The sequence below is a fragment of the Phocoena sinus genome, chromosome 16 (assembly GCF_008692025.1).
Source record: "Phocoena sinus isolate mPhoSin1 chromosome 16, mPhoSin1.pri, whole genome shotgun sequence".
Taxonomy (NCBI): domain Eukaryota; kingdom Metazoa; phylum Chordata; class Mammalia; order Artiodactyla; family Phocoenidae; genus Phocoena; species Phocoena sinus.
The window spans coordinates 25,763,588-25,783,076 of record NC_045778.1 but is presented as its reverse complement, the minus strand read 5'-3'; the positions used below and the strand labels follow the sequence as shown (position 1 = coordinate 25,783,076).

At 52.9% G+C, this 19,489-nt stretch overlaps 1 protein-coding gene across 32 annotated transcripts in view; it reads left to right on the top strand.

Annotated features, from left to right (window-relative positions):
• The first annotated feature begins 1,869 nt into the window (after positions 1-1,869).
• The window catches only part of CAMK2G (calcium/calmodulin dependent protein kinase II gamma), a 54,555-nt gene continuing 36,935 nt past the window's right edge, over positions 1,870-19,489 (top strand). For 8 of the 32 annotated variants that reach the window (XR_004346098.1, XR_004346103.1, XR_004346099.1 and 5 more), the window contains exons 1-3: positions 1,876-2,061; positions 3,414-3,508; positions 14,565-14,624. Coding sequence is in view for 17 of the 32 variants with exons in the window: in XM_032607568.1 (XP_032463459.1) it covers positions 1,997-2,061; positions 3,414-3,508; positions 14,565-14,624 (220 nt within the window). In the remaining 15 variants the exon portion in view is untranslated. Of the gene's footprint in view, positions 2,062-3,413; positions 3,509-8,209; positions 8,335-14,564; positions 14,625-19,489 lie in introns of those variants that run through there. The other 24 variants (XR_004346104.1, XR_004346101.1, XR_004346102.1 and 21 more) reach the window with 12 other exon arrangements.

The following is a 19,489-nucleotide window of genomic DNA, read 5'->3' as shown; positions in this document are numbered from 1 at the left end:
GCCTTGAGGGCTCCGGAATGGCACACTGATGATTAATATGCAAGCCTTGTTACTAGAGTGCAGGCTAGCCATCACTTCTGCCTTTAAGGTGGATGATTTACTGTCATCCACGTGTATACAATCTCATTGCCCTGCCCCGCACTGGGACTTGGAACCAGACTCTTACCCCGGTGCTTCGAGATAGGAAGTGGCCTTACTCCCCAGCGCCTTACTTCCTGTTGCCCTGAGGAGGGGTGGGGCATGATATTCTGTCACCTCAACCCTTCCCTTCTGCCCTCTGCCCTCCTTCCAGGCAATCTATTAATGCTTTTCCTCTCCTATTCCCTTAATCACCCCCACTGGGCAGCCTGGTTCTCAAACCAGCTCCAAGGGCTGTTGGCTAAGGAAAGGAGAGAAGCCCTCCCTGGGAGCTTTGCTCCACCCACCCCCTCAGGGAGGTGGTCTGGGAGGCTGGGACCCCTCTCAGCCTCTCAGCTGCCTTCTCCGGGCGAGCCAGCCTGCTGACAATGGAGGCCCAACTCCCAGTGGGCATCCTGCTATAATCAAGACTGAGCTGCAGCAGCTGGCTGAGCTCCACCCTGCCCAGTAGGGGCTGGCCTCTGACTTGGGGTACAGCTGCCCGGGCAGGTCAGGAACCTGCCCGGCCTGTTTCTCCTCTGCCAGACAGTTGTGTGCCTCCGTCCTACCATCGTCTGACATTGGCGACAGGAGCCAGGGCCCCAAGGAGTCCCTTCATTCCACAAATATTTAGTAAGTGTCTGGGGCTGAGTAAAGAGTGGTGAACAAAACAGGCAGAAGCCCTGCCGTTACAATTTAGTGGGAAGGCAAATATTAAACAGATAGCTAACACTCTTCTACTTAGGTACCAGGTACTGTTCTAAGTACTTTACTATTACTCTTCCCGGTTTTCAGATAAGGTAACTGAAGCACAGACAAACTAAGTGACTTGCCGGATGCCACACAGCTGGTCAGTGAGTTGCCCAGAAATCCAAGTCAGGCAGTCTGACCCCGAACTCACTCTTAAGACAGCCATGCTCTTGCTCTACTGCTTCTCATACCAGTAAACATATCATTACACAATGTGATGAGTGCCATAAAATAAAATAAAGGCTGCCTGCAAGAAAATGGGGCTATTTTTTTCTTCCTTCCACTTGCTCTTCTAGCCCACACCGCACAAAGCCTTTTCTAAATGGTTCCCATTTCATCCCTTTCTTAGCTGGCCAGAAAGAGAACATTCTCTCATCTCTAAGGTTGGAGTGCAGGAAGGCAGAGCTCCACCTGCATCCTTCGCCCTGGCCTGGTCTCCCTGAACAAACCGTGCCTGAAGGGTTTTATCTAATAATGGCCCTGATGCTTACACAAGTCTAGACTGTTAGCTTCCCGAGGGAAGGCTGCTGAGAGCTGGCTCTGCACAGACTGGGGGCGTCTCCCGAGTGTGCAGTGTGACACGGGCTTTTTGACCTTGGCCCTCTCTCCACATCGTGTGCGCCGGACTCGAGTGTGGAGCTTCACCAGAAAACTCGGTGGTCCAGACCCCTACACACTCCCAACACACACATACACTCGCACGCACGTTCTGAGCACTTGTAGGGTCCGCCCTGAGACAAGCCCACAGGTCGCGAACCTTTCAGCTCCCTCCGGGCGGCCCAGGTCTGAGACCACCCCCCACCTCCCCTTCGCTCCCCCGCGCGCTCGACCCAGCCCAGGCGGCTCCCTTGGGCGGGGCGGGGCCGGCGGTGGGAGGCCCCTCCCCGGGGGCGGGCCGGGGGCCGGGCGGGGGGGGGGGCTGGCGGGGCTGGGGGCGGGGCGGGCGGGGCTGGGGGCGGGGCGGGCGGGCGGCGCGGGGGTGTCCCTCCCTCCCTCGCTCTCCCCGGTAAAGTCTCGCGGTGCTGCCGGGCTCAGCCCCGTCTCCTCCTCTTGCTCCCTCGGCCGGTCGGCGGTGACTGTGCACCGACGTCGGCGCGGGCTGCACCGCCGCGTCCGCCCGCCCGCCAGCATGGCCACCACCGCCACCTGCACCCGCTTCACCGACGACTACCAGCTCTTCGAGGAGCTCGGCAAGTACGGCTCGCCCGCCGCCCGCCGGGGCCCCCCCACCCTGCCCCAGCCGCCTGGGCGCTATGCGGCTCCTCGCCCCGCCCCCCGGCCCTGCACCAGCCGCTGCAGCGCCCCCTCGGCCCGCCCCACCCCCAGCCTTTCCCGCCAGCCGCCTCCGGGGGCCCCGTCGCCCCCAGCTCCCTGCCCCGCAGCGCCCTCCAAGCCCTGCAGCAGCTGCCCGGGCTGCTGCACCCCGCGCTGCCGCCGGGACTGCAGCCCCTGGAGCGCTCCTGGGCGCCCCCAGCCCCGCCCCTCCTGCAGCCTTCAGGCGCCCCCCATCCCGACCCCACCTGCTCGCTGCCCCCTTCCCACTCAGTTCAGGAGCTCATTCAGCATCCCGTCCTATGTCCCACGCGCCTGGCACTCAGGACCCTCCCCGGCCCTGCAGCTCCAACCCCGCTGCGGTGCCCGGGTGTGGGGGGATGTTTGGTACCCGGCCCCGCCCCCGGCTAGTGCAGCTTCCAGGAACCCAGCCCCGCTGCTGGGCAGTGCTGCAGCACCCCCGTCCCCTCCCCCCATCCCTGCAGCGGTCCCGGGAGCCGCGCGCCGCAGCCGCAGCATCCCCCTCCCCTCCGCACTGAGCAGGCCGCTGCAGCAGCCCCAGCCCCCCCACCCCCACCCGCGGCGGCGAGCCCGGCCACTGCAGCCCCCGCCCTGCCCGCCCCCCTAGATGTTTCCAGAGCTGGAGTGTGGAAGCTCCCCTGGGGGACTGGGCAGGTGGGGGGGGGGCGCGGACGTAGAGGGAAATATCATGGGGAAGGGGAGCTGTTGATGTCTGAGACCCACAATTGGATCCTCTCTTTCCCTGCTGTCAGTTGAGCCAGGATGCAGTGGGATGAAGCCGGGTGAGGGGGATTTGAGCCTCACTTTCCCCACCTTCCCCCATGGTTGAGGGAGATTTCTCTCTCAGGGGATTATACCCTCTTTCTAATCTCTCCTCCTACCCCCAACTATTCCTGCTGAGAAGAGGGCAGGGTCTCTTGCCTTCTCCTCTAGGCCGGGACTGCAGGGCTGGCTGTGAGATGCAGCAGGTGTGTGTTTTACGCATCTGCCACCAGCTTGACGCACAGCCTGAGGTTAGGGCTGTTGCTTCGCCCAGAACTAGATGTGGGTGTGGGAGTAGGGTGGTCCTCCACCCACATCTGTTGAGTGTCCTGCAGAGGCCACATCCTTCTGCCCCATGTTGGGTGGTGATGGGTACTACGCTGGTGTGTGTGTGTGATTTTGACTAAAGGTCTAGTGCTGGGAGCATCACTGTCCTCAGACCTGAAGTGTGTTTGCTCCGTTTCCCAGTTCTTCCCCCCTTCTCCCTCCAGGGGTGCTTTCTCTGTGGTCCGCAGGTGTGTGAAGAAAACCTCCACGCAGGAGTATGCAGCAAAAATCATCAATACCAAGAAATTATCTGCCCGGGGTGAGTATTCCCCATCTTGGTCTCTCCCAAGGGTGCCTCCAAGGGCTATGGATTCTTCTGAAGATGCTCCAGGAGTTGGGGATTGTTCGTTTTAGCACTTGGAGAAGCGTTGGAATTTCAGGGTGGGTGGACTTTGAAACCAGGCAAGGAATTGTATGGGGAACAGGTAGAAAAGAATGAAGATGTAAGAGTTGTAGGTTGCTACTGGGAGGAGTAGTCTGTGAAGGCTCAAAGGAGTTTGGTTTTTATGGAGGTGGAGGATATGGGGAGTGGTGGGTGGCTAGCTCTTCATTTGGGTCATTTGGAGTCTGTGTTTGGGGCAGTGGTAACCACTCCAGGGCTGTCCGAATCCCTGTGCCCCAGTGGGGACTTAAGATGAAAATGCAGTAAGTGAACAGCTCTGACAAATCCAGCCTCCCCCTGCCCAGCAGGCGGCAGAACAGACTCCCAAGGGAAGGGAATCTGTAAACATCAGGGGAGGCTGCTACTGTCGAGGGCTTCTCAGGAACAAATCCTGCCAGATGAACTTGATTGCTTTTTTGATCAAATTACAAAGTTGGTGGTGCAGCAACAGCAGATGCAGTCTGTCCTGGGTGGAGGCGGATGCCTCATGGTCTGGAAATCTCAATGGCCTGGTTGGAGTGGAAGCAGCTTGGCCTCAGGATCTGAGAATTGTGAAGGCCCAGGCCTGAGGGCCTAACTTGTGAGATCCTTCCAAGTACCTGAGGCCAGGAGGGTCAGGCCCTGTCTCTCACACCTTGAACCTACACTCCCTGCACCTTGTATTGGGTGCTTGCCAAACTCACCTCATCTGATAGGTATATAGACCCAACAATGTGTGAAGTGCTCTGTGAACAGGTGTGGTGACTATGGAGGTATGTGGATGGGTCAGGTCATCGAGAGCTGCAGGGTGTAGCACCAAGACAAAGGTTATGAGACTCATAGAAAGGAATTAAGACTAGGCAATAGGATGCGATAAATATATTAGGAGCCAGGACAGATGCCCTGGAGAAGATGTGGGCCATGGCCAGTAATGACCTGGGCGTCTCTGGGGTAAGAGATGTAATAGATGTCCCTAAGCATTGGAGAAGCTATAAAATGACAGTGGGCTTCTATCATGTCAATTATTCTGGGACCTGTTTAGCAGGGCTGTGTCTGCCTCCTGGCTGGGAGGGCCTCTCTCCATCCTCACAAGCAGGGATTGTCTTGCTGTCTCCCTCCCAGCCCCTGTCTCTTGCTGTTCCTCTACATTGGCTATTAAGTTGACTTATTTGTTTGTTTTCTTTCTCTCTGGGTACCTTGAGTCGGAGGCGATGGTTGCCATAGAGATATGTGGGCAGTCAGATGCCCTCCTTCCATGGGGAGGCGGGACAGTGTGGTGGGCTGGACCCTTTGGCAGACATCCTCTGGCCAAGGATGCAGGGCGCAGGCAGGGATGACGGTTTGAGAATGGATACCTCCCCGTGCCCACACAGCGTAGCCCTGGTGCATCAGAAATGGGGCTGGTGTCTGGTGTCTCCAGTTAATGATGCAGTGCTTTGCTTTCCTCATCGCACCACTGTCCTCTGACCCAGGGATGAGGGAGGGAGAGAGAGAGACAGCTGGGAGCTGAACTCTGGGATGAGGATAGCTGGTGTGGCGACTTTGTGGAGCTGCCTGCCTTGGGCCATCATTTTCTACTCCTTCCCTACCCACCTGAACTTCCCTAACCGATGTGATCATGTCCCTTTCCAGTCCTCACCTTTTTTCAACCGTGTCCCATCTTTCCCAGCTGATATCTTTCTTTCCCTGCCCAAATGGGATGAGGTTTCATTTCTCCTTGATTTTTTTTCTCCTCAAGAAGATTCTTGTGTAAGATCATATGCTTTAGGCAGCAACTCCCCCTCTCTCGAGATGGTTATGCCAAAACTGGGGCTCTGCTGCGTGGCCTGTGTGCCAGGTTAACTCTGGGACAGAGGTCTGGTCCTGGTTGATAGGCACAGATGCCAACAAGAGAGTTCAGGAACATGTAAGTGCCCGTACTGTTTGGAGGTTGAGAGTGGGAGGATGTTGTCTTGGAGATGGAGGGAGCCATCCAGGGGCTGTGCTGTAGGTGTGGACGTGGGGGGTGTGAGCTCCTGGGGAGGGTTGGGCCAGTGCCCACTAGGCTGGTGCCCATGGGGTTAGGGAGTGAAGGCCGTGGCTTCCCTGAAGCCTCTCAATTTACGCTGTATATTTTATAAAGGTGCAGCGGCTGGGGCTGGGTTTCACTCGTCGCTGTCTGTCTGTCTGGGGCTCCACAGGTGTTGGATTTCTGTGTCTGGGAATGTGGTGGGCCCACCAGGGTCATCCATGAGGGTCTGAAGGAGCTTGCTGTGTTTGCTGAGTCTCTCTGCCTGTTATCTTTCTTGTTTGTGATCCTCTGTGCTGCCGAGTGAAAAAGAGCATATCGGGCTGGTCCTCCTTGGCATCCATGGTAAGGTGGCCCAGGAGGCATGGGGAGAGATCACCTGGTCTTCTGGGGGGTCAGCTCTGGATGGGAATCCTTCTTTTGCTCTGTTGTTTCTTGTCATGGTGGCCTCGGGGGCCCACGGTGGTGGCTGTGCGACAAGACCAGGGATCCCATGGGCATGAGTTCACGTGGCTGAGCCTTGAGCGCTGTTGTTGTCTGCGGGCCTGTCTACGTAGAGTCACTTGAAGTCACATAACGTCACTCCATTTGCTTTGGAACAGCAGTAGGTGTAGAGTTGGGGCTCTTAAGGGAGCCGGTGGTTCCAAGCTTAGCTCTCAGCTAGGCTGCAGGAGGCATTTAAAATAGGCTTGGATGCAGAGCTAGTGGGCCAGGTGATGGCAATGATAAGTCGTTATTTTAAGATTTAAGAGCACCCCCTCCCCCAGAAGCCTGAGCCCTTATGTCTTTTTTTATTTTTAAATCTTCATATTCTCTTCTTATCTTTATTCATATGCATATAGATTTTCACCTCATAGAGCATAACATTTTATATCCCACTCTTGCTTATATCCAAAGCATTTCCCATATTGCTACAGTTGAAGGGCAAATGGTCCTTTCTTTTCTCTACATAGTTCAGAATTTATCTTTGGAGCAGTTCACGTCATAAGAAACTTCTCTATTTGGACCATTTATCTGAATTCCAATTGCTTTCACTATGATGGGATACTTAGCCTTACTAAGAGGTGCTGTTGGTAACAATATTATGAAATCTGTTACAGCACTTGCTTTGCTTATTTCTTTATTTAATCTGTATACCCCATGTGAAGAAATTTCTGTTGAAGCTAAATGCAAGCAAAAGCTTTCCCCTTCCCCAGGACCTGGGAGGGTAACGGTAGGAACCATATCTGTTTCTTTCACTTTGGTGTGGGCGGGGCCGGATACATATTGATACAGCAAAGTGCCTGATACATATTGAGCCTCCTATACTTGTTGAGTGAATGGACTGTGTAACCAGCCTGGTTGCCTTTTGGCTTTGGCGCTCAGGAAACTCATAGCCAAGTTGCTGGATCCCTTGTACCCTGGTGCTGGCTTGGGTTCCCCCTTTCTCATCCATGGAGCCAGGCTGTAGGCCTGACACAGCTGTAGGGGAGGACAGATGAGGTTAAAGACCTGTGCTTGGAGAATAAAGCAGGTGGGAGATATAGGAAGACAGTGCAGCTTATCATCTTCCTTCCGTGTCATAAACAGCCTTATAGGGCAATGCTGGGACTTCCTCTAAGCAGCAATTTTCAATTTTAGTGTTCAAGAGGATCACCTTGAAGACTGGTTAAAAATGCACATTCCTGGGCTCTATCCACAGAGATTCTGCTTCAGGAGGTCTAGGGTGTAGCCTCAGAATCTACATTTTTAACAAGTGCCTTAGTGAATTTCATGCAGGTAGACCCTGAGCCACACTTTTAAGAAATGCTGTCTAAAATCAGCGACAGCTGTGACAGTTGCTGTTGCCATGATCTCTGAGATTTACCAGACACACCTTAGTCCAGCCTTCTTCAGGTGGTGTCTTGGCCGGTATGTGGCCATCTGTGTTCATGGGCTGTTCTGTGATTAGAGGCCTGCTTCTGAGCCCCCAATTTGGGGTGTCAGTTCGTGTCCAAGGCTGTGGCAAGCTGAGTGGCTGGAGTTGTCGCATGTTGGCCACCAGAAGGGCAAAGACTGTCCCTTTCTGGGTCCAGCTGGCCCTGAGGAGTGAAATAGGATCCCCTTGGGTGGTGCCAGCTAAAAGTCTCCACCCCCTTAGTGTTGGCCTGAGTAGCCCCCATGACATTTGTGTCCCCTGTGGTATCTCCAAGTGAGACTTTCCTGTTAAGGATGAAGAGAGAGGAGGGTGATACAGCAATGAGGGAGGGGCAGAAGAAAGAGAAATCTATGCAGCATGGGAACGCTGGGACTCTGGGACTTTAGGAAGCATTTAAGAAGATTAGATATTAGATCCAAAACCGTGCTTTCCTCCTGAGGATAAAACAAACCAATTTCTGTTGACAGAGAAATGGGCAACTTGTATATAAGTGAAGGAGCTCCTCTGACCCTTCTCCCTGGGTAGATGAGGAAGCAGCCTGGAGGCCCCTTCTTTGTGCTAAGGGCCAGTTTCATCACACAGTCATGCTTTGAGCTGTGTGACTTAGCTCGCACAACACTGGCCTGCCTCCCTGCCCTCGCACCCCTTCCCAGAGTGACTTGGGGTGCTGGCATCATAGGGTGGAGATGGAGGTTGGAAGGTGGTCCCATCCAAGGTGGCAGTAGGGGAAGCCCTGCTGCTTGCTTCTTCCTGCTGCTTGCTCTGGTCCCTTGTTAGGAGCTGTGCTCCAAGCTTTGAGGCTGTGCTGAAACCCTAGAGGTGAGTGGCTGACCCCATTCTCTGCTGAGGCTGGAGACAGGGAAGGGGAGGAGTGGGTGTGACAGGCTTCTGCCCCATCTCTGTGCTTGCTGCTCTCTGGACAGCCTTGGCGGGCTGACATGGGCCTGATCCCATGGGTGCCAAAAGGGTGGTGACAGGAAGAAATGGGCACTTTGCACCTTCTGAGTGCCTCTCGGCAGAGGCCCTTTGTCTTCTGCCCCTGGCCAGCCAGATCTGTCCCACAGCCAGTGGGGAAACCAAGACACAAAAGATTGGTTTGTTTTGAGATGTAGGCATGCCAGTGATTTTGCCAGTGCTCAAATCCCAGCATCCTTAAGCAGTATGGACTTCACTTACCCTTTGACTCTTCCCTTTAAAACACATATTCTGGATATTTTGTTCCTGTGATAAATCCTGATATATCACCCCCATACCTCTCCATCTAGGCCCAGAGCTCTAAGCCCAGTGGAGCAAATCCCTCCTTTCGGCTGGCTAGGTCTTGCTGTCATCTGTAACCACCTCTGTGGGTAGAGACCGCTCTATGATGGGGATATTTCCAGCCACTTCCCCCCAACACCACCTATACTTCCTGGGCTCTATCAGCAGCAGCAGCTTCCCATCTGCTCCCCTCTTTTCTCCTCCCTCTCTTTCCCCTCCCCCTGCTTGCTGCTGCCCTGGGAGGAGCTATTTTTAGGGGCTGCTTCCTGGGATGTTTTACTTGGGGCTGGTTACCATGAAGGAAATGTCACCAAAACAGTGGGCAAAGGCTGCAGGCACCCAGAGCCCTGCCAGGGGCATGGAGAACTCGGCAGCTGACCCTGTTCTGGCCCTTGAGAGTGTCCAGAGGCAGAGCTTTGCCTTCTTGGGGCTTGCTAGTGACCCCATGGGGATTTTCCCTGTCCAAGCTGGTTTGGGAGACTTTCACTATGGGGCACTTCTTGGTGCCTCCCTCCTTTTCCTCCTTAGTTAAAGCTTCTCTTGTCTTAAGATTCAGAGACCAAAGTAGGGCTCAGGTCTTTGTGTCACCCAGTTAAAACTGCTCGAGTTAGGACTGAAGAGAAGGGGCGGACACCAGGTTAAAGGACAGAGCCCCGGGAGTTCACGTGGGCACATTTCAGGCTCCGTCTCACTGTATTCACAGCCCTCAGCTAGTTCCCTGGTGTATGGGTGTGAAGGAATTAGAAGCTATGGCCCCTGCTCTTACATGATACACGGACTTTGCTCTTAACTGGGGACTTTGCACCTTTAGAGTGAGATTCACAGAGGAAGGGATGTGGCATCACAATGTCAGGGTAAGGTCAGTGAGACTGTGGCTTGGGATTCCCACCAGTCAGTGCACAAGGCCAGGGGCTGTTTATAAGCAGCTGGGGAATGTGGATTATGACACCAAATCCCTATGCTGCCCTTGTTTATACTCCTCGGAGCGATATCTATGGGGGGCCTGGAGGGGGGCACTTGGAAGAGCAACAAGAGGAGAGACCCACATCGAGCATCTGAACTCGATAGGCTCTGGGAAGCTTTTCCTAACCCATGTTGGGGCCACAGGCACAGACCTTTGAAATACCCTTTGAAAAGTCAGGGGTGTCATTGAGGTTGGAACTTGGGGAGAGTCCCCATAGCCAGAGCAGGGCTCTGTGTCCTTTCCCACTTACAGTGGGTTGTATGTTTAGGTGGCAGTAGGATCTTAGTTGAAGCTGGTGCTGGCATTCATGGTTTTAGAGAAATGTCACTAAATCAGCCAGCGTGTCTCTGCAGGGCTGTGGAGAATCTGGACGACCCTCCCTGGGCCCCGATCCTGTTGGGGAAGGGAAGTGAATTTGGAGTGGGCATCTCCCCTGGGGTCCTAAGGGAGAGGTGTTTCTAGGGCTCTGTCCCCCCTTTGCCACGCACCGTCTCCTCACTGTCTGCTTCCTCTTTTCTGCATCTGGTCACTCCTTGCTGCCCTTCTTGTCAAGGGTATTCGGCCTTTGTGGTGACCTGAACCAAGTCTTGAAGCACTTGGGCAGAAAGCGGGAGACGTGAGGCCTCCAGGGATCCTTGTGTCCCAGGGCCTGGCTCTGCCCTGGGTGGGCTGTTAGGAAAGCCTGAAGCGGGATCTTGATAACGGCCGCTTCTGCTTTCTGCGCCTGTTGCCACCTCTGCTCTTGAGGGGAAATCCTTGCAGAGGGCTATGGTTGGAGCTGGGCTGAAGGCCGGCAGGGGTGGGTCTCTCCATGGCAGTAGCTCACAGGCAGGCAGGAAGTGGCCCTGTGCAAAAGCGGGAAGTGGCCGTTGTCAAACAGGAAGGGGGGGCTGGGCCGTGTGAGGGGGTGGGGATGAGCCCAGTTGAAAGGTGGGTGGGAAGAGGGTCAGCCTTGGAAGGTCTGGGCTGTTCCCTAGGAACGGCAAACTCAGTGGTCACTGGAAGGAGGGGGCGTCTCAAGGGAGAAGGCTGCCTTTGTGACAAGAGCACCGGCTGATGTTTAATCACCTTGGGATGCCAAGCCAGGACTGGATCTACTACTGTGGACCAGGCCAGTTCAGTGGCCTTAGCCCTTTTGGGGCTGGGGATGCGAGTTTACAGGACAGACCTTGCATCTGGAAAAGATGCTCTTCAAACCTTACTTGTTCCTCAAACACCACTGCTGCTGGGGTGGAGCCCTTTGCTTTTTCCCAGACATGGAGCAGCCCTGGAGGGGACAACAGGACCGGAAGTGAGGGGGGAAAGGGACAAGAGACAACAGCTGGAGAGGTGGGGTGCTGGCTGGCTGTGCGAGGAGTAAGGAGTCAGGGAGAGCGTGGTAAGCAGAAACCACACGGCTCATTGAGCAGAGCTTCGGGATGGCAGGGTGCCACAGCCAGCAAGGCTGAGGCCGAGGAAGACCAGGGATCCCATGGGCAGCAGCGTTTCCTGGGCTGTCCTCTGTCTGATGGGCCCCTGTTGTTAACCTTTCCCTGTAGGCTCTAGACACAAGTGGGCCACCCCCAAACAGGAGGCTGTGATGGAGCCAGGTCGGAGGGCTCAGTTGCTGTGCTGTGGACCCCATGACTGCCCAGGCTGAGGGAGAGTGGGCCTGACTCTCGTGTCTCTGGTGATGGCCATGGGCAGAAGCCCAGCCTGGGAGGTCTCGTCTGTCTTATCACTGGGCCCTTGGAAAGGAGGCTCTCCCTGTGTGCCAGGCACTGTGCTGAGCGTTTACCCAAATACATCATTTAATCCACGAATATCGCTGCCTCCATTTTAGAAGTGAGGAAACTTTTTCCCAAGCTGTGTGCCTGGCTCACTCTCTCACCTCACCTCCTTCGGGTTCTAATCAAACATCACCTCCTTGCTGAGGTGTTCCCTGACCACCTATTTTAAGTGTCCACTCTCCCGCTTCCCTGCTTTATTTTTCTCCATCGCACTTACCACGACATCTAACGTACCATCCAGTTGTTACTGTCTGTCCCTCCCCCTCAGCTCCTCTAGGATATCAGCTCGATGAGGGTGGGGATTATTATCTCTTTTGTTCACTGTCATATCCCCAGCATCTGGAGCAGTGCCTGTCACATAGTAGGCCTCAGTAAATATTTTCTGAGTGAATGAATGAGTCTCAGATGGGTTTAATAACTCACCCAACATGGCGGCCCTGAGACTCAGTCTGGGGCTCTCTGACTCCAAAGCTGATGTGTTCATGGCCAGACTCCATGACTAAGGATCAGAGCAAGGACTCGAGGTTCAGAGGAGACACAGGCCTTGGGCAGAACATGGGGCTCAGCTCCTTGGAGTTAGGGTCGAACTAAGTGACTATCTAGGACCCTCTGGACCCTGGGCAGCTCCTTCAAGGAGCTGGAAGTGTGACTCTGTGTCTCTTCTCTTCTTACTCTGAGTCACTGATAATACGGGTGCCAGAGCACCCGTATTTTTAGTGCTGTTGCTGTTGTGGAACTGTAACTATTAGCCAGTAAGAGTCTTAAGGGAGGAGATAAACATTAATCTTCTGGGCCTTCTCCTCAGCTGCCACCTCCACATTGCAAGATACTGTTCTCCCGCACTTGCCCGGGCAGCCAAGCCCGAGAGTTGTGGGTTGGAGGGTGTGAGGTGAGTGGTCAGAGAGAGGGCTGGTAGGTCTTCAGCTTTAGGGTGACTAGCTTGGTACTGCCATCCCACGTCCAGGGATGGGAAGGAAGGTGGGGTTGCCCTGACATCCTCTGGCCAGATCTGGAAGATCTGGAAGAAGCAAGGCCCCCTGCAGGGGGGGCAGGGGGACTAGGCAGGGCTAGTGTTGCTTCCTCAACTGCCTACCTTCTGAAGGTCCCTGGCCCTGAGGGATCCCAGGCAATGTGGGGTTACCTGGAGTTCTCCTAGCTGCATCCTGGTCAGTGGTCATACTGAACTCGAGGATGGGAAGGAAGGCCTGACCCAGATCTTTGGACAGCTGGGATGGATTAGCTGGGCAGCAGGAACTAATCTCTGCCTGTCCCCACGTCCTTCTTCCACAAAGCAGAGCTGTCCCTAGAGGGAAAGTTTAGGACAAAGCTGAGGGTGGTTGGTGAAACAGTAAATATGAATTCCTTCTCATCTCTAATCCGTACATTATCTCAGGCAGGCCTGGGCTTGAAATCACAGTTCTATCCCTTTCCTGCTGTAGGATCTCAGGCAAGTTATTTAACTTCTCTGGGCCTGTTTTATCATCTGTGAAATGGGATAATCAATGCACCTGCCTGGTAAGATGGTTGTGAGGGTCATGGGAGGCTTTACAGAGGCTCTTTGCTATTTAGGTAGAGGTGGATGGGCAGAAGCCCCTACCAAGGGAGGTGGGAATTGCTTGGCAGCTATGGATGGGAAGGTACCTGCCTGGACCTGGGGAAGTTGAGGTGAACTGGACTATGCCCCCCAAAGCCTGGAGTCTTTACTTAATACTCTCACTTTTCTTTATCTTGTCATCACATCATAGCAATGAGAAAGAGGGCTCTAGGCTCGGACCACCTGTATCCACTGCCTGTCTGTGGGACCTTGGCCAGGTTACTTGAACCTTTTAAGCCTCAGTTTCCTCCTTTACAATGTAGTGGAACTAATCAGATCCTCCACTTCACGGGGTTTCTGTGAGGGTGAAATAAGATAATCCGTGCCTCTGCCTGGCATATAGTAAATGCTTCGTAAATAATAGTTTTTACTACTACTGTCAATGTTATTGACAAACCGTTATTAAGCCTCTGATATGGAAGGAACTCTAGGAAGCATCACGCAGAGAGATCCCACCCTTTGAAAAGCTTGTGACCGAAAGATTTAATGTGTGATTTAATGTGTGATGTGAGAATTATAAGAGGTGCTGTGGGAGATGGGGGTGGGTCATGGGGAGAGAAGTCACAGACTACCATGAGGAACAGGGAAGACTCTGTGAGCAGGTGACTTTGGCAGGATTCCAGCAAGTAGAGATGGGGGGTAGGGTGGGCAGGGCTTCTAGGCCACCTTGCTTTGAGTAGTAGCAGCCTCTCTTTCTACTTCCTGGAGCTCTGCCTTCCTGGGGAAGGAACTGACCAAACACAGCTTGCTTAGATTTGTGGGCTCTTGGATTCTGGTCATTTCACCAAAGCAGAGTAACCCCAGAGCCTGAGTGCCAAGAGGTCAGAGCTCCCAGCAGTGGACAGCCAAGAGGATCCTGGGGAGAAGCAGGATTTCTGCCAAACAGGCATCATAATACTACCAACCTCATAGCATTGTTATGAGACGAAATTAAAATATGTACCTGCCTGGTGTAGAAGTAAGCTCTCAATAAGTGTTAGCTAGTATTATTATTATTTTCAAATGATCACCATCTTCATTGTCAGCATCATTATGTTTCAGGGTTGCCATGAAGACTGTATTAGAGAATATATGCAGCACTCCTAGCACAATATCTGGTCTTGTAGTAGGTGTTCAATAAAACTTAGCCATTATTATTAGTATTTCCAACAAGGAAGGGATTCTGGACACACTGGCCCAGTGAAATCCCTGCTGTGGTGGAAAGAGCACTACAGTTTTAGTTAAAGACCTGGCTTCATATCCTGGCTCTGCCACTCGCTAACTTGGGAAGCTTTCCTAAGGCACTTCATCAGGAAAAGGTTGTCATTAATACCTGTCTCCAGAATTGCCGTGACCTGATGTATTAATTCAGCAGATTGTAAAAAGGGCATAGTTGGTGCCTAAGAATTGAAAGCATATGAATAGCCAGGTGGCCACAAATAGAATGGGTGTTTGATGGCTTTTGTTTTCTCTCTTCTGCTCTTAGATCACCAGAAACTAGAACGTGAGGCCCGGATATGCCGACTTTTGAAGCATCCAAACATTGGTAAGTGCCCTTATATAGAGCATTTCTTGGGCATTTTGTGGAAGTTGGAGAGAACAGAAATCCACTGTTTTTGTGCAGGGAACCACTTCTGTCCCTGGGCCTTTGCCTGGTGTCTTTTTTTGCCCAAGCAGGATAGCAGCCATGTATTGCTCAGAATTCTGGGGTGTTCTAGTTCAGAGACCTAAGTGTCTCCATCCCTGTGGTGCCATCTCAGGGCTGGGAGTGAGGTATCAGAATATGTTTCAGACTCGCTTTCTTCCCCTCTCCTTCCGTCTTTGGGCTGAGGTCCAGGTCCTCGGCGTGTGAGGCTCTGGGCTAGTAGCCTGCCAGCATCCCTCACCAGGGGCCTTCCATGGCCGTCATAAAAGGGTCCGGATTTTGTTTCTGGACTTGAAAAAGTTTTGTTCCTGTTGGCGGTGTCGTGCACACTCTGGGGGTTTCCATGGTGCTCCCGTTTGTATTCCCCGGAGCCGGGAAAGCAAGCTGCCCACCCGCCTGGCTTCTCTGGAGATGGGATGGCAGGAGCCACTTGGATGGTGAAGGAGAAAAATAAGAGGATTTCTCCCTGCTCCCACCCTGACATGGGGGAGAGGAGCACATTGTTGGTTGTTGTAAAGCCGAGGAGGTTTGCCTGCCACAACCCACTCCGGCTCCGTTTTACATTGTTCAGCTGAAGTAGTCTTTGCCAAAAACGCTGGCCCCAATTCGGTGCTTCTTGCAGAGGGAACAGAAACTGGGCTGGCTGCAGTGTCTGGGCATAAGCCCCGGGCTTGACTTGAGGCAGAGCAGGGAGCATCTCCTAGGTTTTCCCTGAAAGCTGTGATCATCACAAAGGACAACACGTTTTCCGCGCTCCTCAGGCACGGCCTCAATATCGGGGCTCCCACAGTGCCCTGGAGGCCTCCCACTCCACTGGGTTGGCAGCTGGGGGCTGTAAGGCGACTTGCCGAAGCTCGATGCTTCCTCCAGAGCTACTCAGCCTCCGGCTTCCCAGATCTCGGGCTGGAATGCTCACCGGGAGCTCTTAACGTAGGAGAGTGAGGTTGTACTCCAGCCCAAGGGGAGAGGAGCTGTGAGGTAACCAGAACTGTAACCATGCAGGGCTTTATAGATGGCAATCAGCAGCTTGGATTACACCCGAAGCAGATTGGCATAGCTGGTGCTCAGCTCTGCCTGGTGCAGTCTTCCAAGGAGCCAGCACTTCTCAGCCCACAAGTCCTGGGTTTGGAACTACCGGAGCTCTCTGAAGTTAGACCCTCACCTGCAAACAGGACGGTGGGGACAAAAGTGTTGCCTTAGGTAGAAGAGAAATGATGAGAGGAGCAGCTAAAACAGCAGGCACAAACTCAGGCGTGTTTTGTTTGGCCGGCTCAGTGGTTTAAAAATATTTTTATTGTTTGCCAGTATTTTAAAACGAGATTTCACACTTTGAAAAAAATTCTGTTTCCCAATCTTTCAAATCAGAAGGTTTGGCTCTGCTGAGCCCACATCCATTATGTGGCTGGAATCAGCTGGTGCTGGGCAGTGGCTGCCCCTTCAGCCCGCTGGCCACTGTTTTTGCTGTTATCTCACGTTTGTACTGCCTACCTGGTCCCTCTAGGCTTTGTGAGCTTGAGACCTCTGACCTAGCAGTTCCAGAGTAGGAGGAAAAAAGAACGTGGGTGACTAAAGCCATCCATGAGCACAGAAGCATTTTGGTGTTCCAGCCCCGGGTCTCAGGGTCTGCGGACGGCAACTTCCTTTCCTTATGTCCCAGGTGACCAACTTGTAGAGCAATGATGAATTGTCCTCCTGGAGGGAGGAGAACAAGGGGTGGGATAGATGAGGCAGGAGGCAGAACCATGTCTGCGTTACCTGCGACACGGGCGTGGTTGACCACAGCAGGGTTAGGGTAGGATGAAGACAGTCGAGAATCAATCGGCAAGTATGAAACTGGGATTCTAGCTGAGTAATGCCCGAGCCTTCTTTTTATGTTTTCTTTTAAATTAGATATATACTTTTTGACCTTTTAGACTTTACTTGGTTTGGTAGCCGCCCCCCCCCCCCCCGGCTTTTTTTTCTTTTTAACCACCTGACCCCAGCTCAGAATTAAGGCAGATGGAGTGACCATGTACCCCAGCCATCTGCTCTGTTCGGGAGGGAGCAGGACCCAGGGAAGGCCAGGCAAGGCACACTCCCTTTGTCAGCATCTGATCTCCTAGAACTGTGCTTCTGTTTCACGACTGCTCCCAGATCCTGGGCGTGTTGGTCTGAGGCCCTATTTTGGGGTCAAGAGCAGGGGGAGGGAAGGGTGAGTCAGGACCGTGTCCTGGCAGAGCGAGCTAGCCAGGCTATCTGGCGTCCAGTGGGAACCAGGACTCCTGGAGATGTGGGGGAGCTGCAGGTCCAGGAGGCGGGGTTGCCATGGAGCCTGACCTGGCTTGTGGCAGAAGGGGAGGCAGTTTGGTCCCCTTACTTCAGTATTCATCTCCTCTCTGCACTGCTCCATCCTTCAGAGCTGTGGCTGTTTTGGCTCTAGCCTCTAACTCCGTCCCTCAGGGATACAAGTGGACCAGCCCAAGAGTGGTGCAGAACTGAGGAAGCTGAGAGCAGAGAGCATATGGTCCACCTCTGGTTATTGTCAGACCCTTAGGCACTTGAATTCAGAAGGGTATTTGGTACAAGGAGCCAGGCACCCCCAGTTTTTTTCCCTGATAGATATTCTGCCCCAGGAGTTGAAAGCCTGTTGGAAGAGTGAACCCTAATGTAAACCATGGACTCTGGGCGATAATGATGTGTCAGTGTAGGCTTATCAGCTGTAGCAAATGTACTGCTCCGGTGGGGATGTTGATGTTGGGGGACACTGTGCGTGTGTGGGGACAGGGGGTAGGTGGGAGCTCTCTGTACTTTACTCTCAGTTTTGCTATGAGCCCAAAATCGCTCTAAAAGGTAAAGTCTATTTTTTTTTTTGAAGCCTGTTGGTTCTCAGGCATCCTGCAGGACCTGAAACAGCCCTGGGAGAGTGGCCGGAGGCGTGGAGTTGAGAGGAGGAAACGGCAGTAGTGCTAATCATCTGAAGTCTGAGTGAAGTGTCTTCTACCTGTGCTCTGCTTGCTCTCTGCTCTAAATTCCTCTAATGAATAGACTCTGTCTTCCTTCGTGCTGAGCTGCCCCAGCAGTTTCATCACAGTCTAGCATTGTGGTTTAGAGCAGCACTTCTCAAACTTTCATGTGCTCGTGAATCACTTAGGGATTGTGTTAAAATTCAGATTCTGATTCAGTAGGTCTGGGGTGGACCTGAGCTTCCTTACATCTCCTGCTGATGCTCACGCTGCTGATCCATGGACTGCACGTGGAGAAGCAAAGGTCTGTGGCTTTAGAGTCAAGTCCTCTAGGTTTGAATCTGGGATTTGCTGGTTAGCTGTGACCTCGGCACATGGTTTCACCCACCTGTGCCTCTGTTTTGTCACCTGTGCCTCTACGTGGAGTTGTTTTGAAAAGGTTCAGCAAGCAAAGGAGGCCTAGGAAATAAATGGAAATGATGAAAATGGAGATTCCAGCTCCCAGAAGTGACCCCTCCTAGACTCCCAGACCCAAATCAGTTCGCAAGTTATTCAAGCCTGGCTGCGTTTTACCTTGGGCCCAGGGTCCATACAGCTAATAGTAAGTGTAGCAAAAGCGGTTGTAAAGAAAGAGAAGGAAACATTGGATCATAACTGAGCAGCTCCCAAATCCCTGCCCACCCGCTTCTGGAGGACAGCGTTCATCCCTCACCAGCCCATGGGATGACAGGACCTCCTTCCCACTGTGTTATTTCCATGGACATGAACAGTGATACTTTGTCAGTGCTTTTTTGACCAAAGTTTGTTAGTTAAAATGTGGCATACTGTTGGTGGCTTTTAAAGAATTGGAAACAGCCACAAAATTTGGGTTGTGGCTTTGTCAGTACTTGAAGGTATGAGACATCGAGGGTTTTTTTTGGCCTGTTCTTCCTTCCACAGTTTGTAAAGAACAATAATTAGGTTTATCACTGTAGTGCAGTAACTGCTTCATACTCCTTTTCCAGATCTTCCTGTCTAGAGTTGGTCTGGTCCTCCTTGGCCTTCGTACCCTCTCATGACTGTGGAATGGCCTGGGTGTTGGATTGTTTTTTTCCCCATACATCCATAGCATCCTTTACTTCTCCCTGACAGCCCTCAGCACAGTACCGCTTGGTTATGCATTTGTGTAAGTGCTTCTTTAAAGCCCGTCTTCCCCGATCCCCCAGAGGCTGCACGGTGGCAGAGCTGGGTTTCCCTTGTTTACAGCTGTGTCCGTGGCATGTACAGTCACGCCTGCTTCAGGGAGGTGCTGAATGGACACTGCTGAGTGAATCAGAATGGCCAGGGCTAGTGGGGACAGGTTGGAGCTCCTTTGCCTAAGAGGATGGAGAAAGTGACTCCCTGGCAGGCAGTTCCACAAAATCAGGGATCTTGCTGTCAGTTTGCTGTGTCCTCAAGTCTCAGCTCTGCCTCTCATTATAACTTTGGGTGAGTTTCTTTTGGAGCCACCGTTTCCTGTCCTGTTAGATGGAGGTGATAGAAGTACCTACCCAACAGAGCTAACGCAAGGGTTCAGTCAAATAACGTGTGTAAAAGCACTTGGCACAATGCCGAGCACATTGAAACAGCTCAACTAAGAGTTAGGTATTGTAATTTGGATCATTAATATCAAGAATCTGCTAGGTTGGCAGTTAGAGTGGTGCATTCACGTTTCTTGTCTTGTTCTCAGTCCTGTGTTAATTTTCTTTACAAATGGAAACAAAAAGATAGCCGTCTGGCTCAGCGATGGAGCCTTCCACACCTGTCCCTCCTCGTCTTGGTGGTTGCCATGCTCTGAGACACACA